General features: G+C 37.9%; 1 protein-coding gene across 1 annotated transcript; it reads right to left on the reverse strand.

Annotated features, from left to right (window-relative positions):
* Positions 1 to 413: 413 nt before the first annotated feature.
* LOC107622810 (stearoyl-[acyl-carrier-protein] 9-desaturase, chloroplastic) lies at positions 414 to 4,106 on the reverse strand. The gene is made up of 3 exons (XM_016324850.3): positions 3,737 to 4,106; positions 1,701 to 2,205; positions 414 to 1,201 (listed from the first exon to the last, which is right to left on the reverse strand). Exons 1-3 carry the CDS (start codon positions 3,886 to 3,888, stop codon positions 641 to 643), a joined length of 1,218 nt encoding a protein of 405 aa, XP_016180336.1. The 5' UTR covers positions 3,889 to 4,106; the 3' UTR covers positions 414 to 640.
* Positions 4,107 to 4,329: the final 223 nt, after the last annotated feature.

Consider the following 4,329-nt stretch of genomic DNA (forward strand, 5'->3'; position numbering starts at 1 on the left):
TTTTGGTACTTTATTAACTTGTCAAGTCCTAGTTGTCTATTTATAAGAGAAATTGTGATGCAGCGCGACTTCAACAAACTAATAAATTATAGGACTTTAGTACTTGGCTCACCAAGAAATAGAAAAATCATGGGACCACAGGGCGACAATAACATAACATTGAAGTTGCACAGTTCCGCCACCTTCATGAAAGTAACGCAATTGGAGGAACAGAAGGGGATGGTAACACCTCATAGGTACGCCACTGAATTTTGTTCTTTGAGAATAACGGCATTTTTTTAAAACCACCAGGGAAGTAAAATTTTCTTTATAATCAAAATTGCCAGAGACAAACATTTGCTTCTTTTATACTTAGACAATAATACCACTTCTACCACAAAGAAAAAAAGGGACACCACACCAAAAACATAGCGTTTCTAATTACTACAGCTCCTAAACTGCTTAAACCCTTAACCAGTTAACCATTTAACAACTGTTTCCCCTTGCAAATGACATTATATAGAGTAAGAAAACCCCAAAAAAAAAAAAAAAGGAAATGACAAACTGAAAACTTTCTTCACTATTCAACACTTTCTCAGAATAGGATATTGCATAATGATGCATAATGATTCATATCATGATCCTCCTCCATTTGATTTGTTTAGAGTTGCACTTCCCTATCGTAAATCCAACTGAATTTAAGTCTTGGGGATTCCTTGGCTCTTCCTTGAGCTCTCTCCTCCAGCCTTCGGATTCTTGGCGGCAGCCCACAAACATAATCCTGAGCTTTCCTTCCCTCACCAGAGAGTCCGGTTAGGTCTGCCACCTTCCACCTCCCCACAAGAAATTCAAGGATATCAGCATAGTCCTTGGCAGTGTAGACTCCGATGCGCTGAGCGACGGCAGAATAGTTTTCGAACAGGTTGTCATCACGGCCATCATACATCAAGTGTGCCGGCATAGCTATTTTCTTCCTCATCATGTCAGCAAAAGCCATTACAGTTCCATCAGGATCGATCTCAAACAGCTTCTCCACTATCTTTGTGTACGCAGTCTCATGGCGTTTCTCATCTGAGGCAATCATACCACATATTTGTGCCAACTTCATATCCCCATGTTCCTTTGCCAGCCTAGCTGTGTTCCCATGGGATATAAAGGTGGCCCTCTCTTGAAATGAAGTATAAATGAAACCAAGGTATGGGCTGTTCTCGGTCCGAGGATCCTATTCATCAATACCAATTAAAAGTTTCCAAATAAAGAGAAATGCACCTATTGCATCGGCTAATAAAACTTGTCCATTGTAATTGTCATGATTTATATATGCAACTTAGTACCAGGGGTCCTATATGATGGATTCAGAAACATTTCTATTTGTTCTACCCATTCATTTTAAGATCTCAAAATCAATGTACTCCCTTTTCTTTTAAATAAAGGTCAAATTGGATAAAGTGGTATACATTAGAAAATTAATGTATCTGGATAATAGGTATCTAGACACAATAATTCTCCAATATAGTTATTTTGGAACACAGTATTATTTAACTCTGTGTGCCTTCAATAGTTTAGAGATGTCTATGTATTTGTGTATTTGAAGAATCCAGAATGTGACATATTAATGTGTCTGAATGGCTTTTCAGCAGGTGCATGATTATGCAAATTCATAAAGAAATCTACTATACTACCTTAAGATAACCATACTACTAGATTCAATAAGATCTTACCATTCCAGAACCAATCAAGTACTGAATTGTCTTCTCAATTTGCCTCAAGTCAACGCGGCCAGACAAGTAAAGATACTTGTTAAGAAGGTCACCGTGTCTATTTTCCTCCGCAGTCCATGCCCTTGTCCAAACTGCCCAGGAAGTAAGGCTGGCCCCTGTTTCATCTCGAACCCCGTCCAGAGTATTAAGCATTGTCTGGTAAGTAGGAAGGGCTTCTTCAGTGATCATGTCTCCGACCAGAACAACAAAGTAATCATCAGGAAGCTCTTTTGCCCTTGCTCTCAGTTCCCTCACTTGCTCCTCAAATCCATCCTCTGAAGGTTCTGGTAAATAGTCCTGTGGCTGCCAGCACTTCTCTACGGGTTTGAGGAGAGTCAAAATGTTCTCCTCAGCCCAACCCTCTAACGATTTGAAAATCTCAATCTTCTGGGGCGGCATGGAGTGGGTTACTTGAACATGTACCTCTCGGGGAGGCGTGAAAGGCTTCTTGAGATTTTCAACCTCTCTACAAAAGAAAAGCACATGAATGTCAGATTAATAATTCTACAATGATCCTACCATGCTAGTACAATAAATCAATTGTCGAAGATCATATCATTGACGGCAACAAAAATAAGAAAGAAAAAAAAAGGCCATATCCACTATTATGTTAAGAGATTTACAAAGCATAATCATAGCAGGAACAGGTTTGCAGAGCATGCAACCAACACATGCCTAGGTTACTCAAATCACCACAACAAGAGCCAGCAAAATACCTTTGACACAGAAAAGACCCAAAAGCAGTTTCATACAACATAATCAACATAGTTACCAAAACTTAAAAAAGTCCCAAGTCACCTATGCATGATAATTCACACTCATCGGTTCACAGCATTGATCAAAATCATACAAAATTACGCAGAAAGTATCAAGAGATCCAAACTCAATAGCCAAACAAGGAGAAAAAAACAGAGTACCAAATCAGGAGGAGAAATAGATAACATACGGAAGTAAAAGATACACATGCATGATTGTTAAGTTCCTATGCATGACTGAGAAAGCCTAACAAATGCCCTTTAGTGACATCAGAAGTAGAAAAAGTTTGAATAGAAAATGTAAATTAAAATTTTTCAAGTTTTCTATGCATGAAAGAACCAAAACTTTCAACTTTCATTAGGATACTCTTTAGCTAAATCCACATATAAATATAAATAAAAGTTTAGTTGTATGTTGAAAAAGGGCAGAAGAATTGAAAAGACTGCATCTCAATAAAAAAATTCAACAGAAGAGTAAATGAGTTCCAAACTATGGGGACCAAAAACATAGGCTAACAAAACCAACAAACTTGTTCAAGAATATTGAAAACCGGTGGTGGGAAAAACAAGTGCAACAAAAAATAGTTAAACTAATGAATCAAATTTAATTTGTTAAACACTTCGACTACAAGTTTTCCTTTTTCTTGAAACTTTGTTTTAGTCGCATGTTCATTGTTCACCCACCAAACAAACAATGAAGTGTGCGGACAAGTAACAAAAACGGAAAAAGGGGGGTTGTGACTTATGTGAGAGAGATAAGAGTTGTTGAGATTATTAATAGTGATGATGGATTTCTTTCTTAATAAGTGTATATAAGACTCAACAACCCAAAAGAAAAGACATGCAGCTACATCACTCTAACCCAAAATAATAATAAAAAAATAAAACAAAAATGACAATAACAGAAAGAAAGAGGAGAGGAATCAATGAACGCGATCGAACCTCTCCCAATCCCAATCCCCTAAACCAAACAGCACCGATTCAAAGAAGGTACCACAAAATTGAATCAGCATCTTCAACAGTAGCTGAAACCTTTTTTGGACGGTGACACACATAACACAGTATTCAACAGAAGTAATTAAATGAATAAACAGCATTAAAGAACAAAAATTGAAAAAGTGAATGAAAAATCAGGCGTGGTTTTCAGCGTGCTTGGCATTGATTTCAGGAAATTAAAAATCGGGAAAAAGCAGATCGAGGAGGAACGGAACGGAGAAAGAGAGAAAGGAAAAAGGAACAGACTTGGAACCAGTGCGGAGGGTGGAGGCCATGCGGAACCTTGGAGATCTGAGGCTAGCCATTTGAGGAAGCGAGAACGATGAAGAAGAAGAAGATGATGAAGAAGGAGAGAGAAAGAGCTTCTGTGAAGGGTTAGGGTTCAGCCTCAGAGCCATTTTTCGTGTTGCGTCTTCGAAATTGACGAGAGAGAGAAGCTCGAATCCGTGTAAGTAAGCAGTGAAGGATTCTGAATGGAGAGAGAGAGAGAGAGAGGTTCCGCTTGGGTTTTGTTTTAGTGAAGAGAAGAAGCAGGCAATGATTTAGAACCACTTAATGGGTTTAGAAGGCCTTAGGGGAGAGGGAGTATATGCCTTCTCTTTCCATCTACTTGAGTACCACTGCCTGGGGGTAGTTTTGTCTTTATCTCCAGCTGTGTTGCTTCATTTACATTTTTACCCTTCTATAATCCCCCCGAATGGAAAACAACTTTCATTTCCTTATTTCCAAAATGGGTAAAAAAAAAAAATATCTCTCAGATTTTTTGGGTGAATGTATTTAAGACTATTCTTAAATTTTTTTTAAGGTGAAAAAAATTTCACATAAAAAAGTTGTAACTT

This window comes from Arachis ipaensis, chromosome B10 (genome assembly GCF_059453495.1).
Source record: "Arachis ipaensis isolate K30076 ecotype BB chromosome B10, ASM5945349v1, whole genome shotgun sequence".
NCBI classification, from domain to species: Eukaryota; Viridiplantae; Streptophyta; class Magnoliopsida; order Fabales; family Fabaceae; genus Arachis; species Arachis ipaensis.

Coding starts and splice junctions, on each gene's coding strand:
- LOC107622810 (XM_016324850.3), bottom strand. CDS start 3,888: ATGGCTCTGAGGCTGAACCCTAACCCTTCACAGAAGCTCTTTCTCTCT. Junction 2,206..3,736: donor ACCCTCCGCACTGGTTCCAA/GTCTGTTCCTTT, acceptor TTTCTTTTGTAG/AGAGGTTGAAAATCTCAAGA. Junction 1,202..1,700: donor ACTTGATTGGTTCTGGAATG/GTAAGATCTTAT, acceptor ATTGATGAATAG/GATCCTCGGACCGAGAACAG.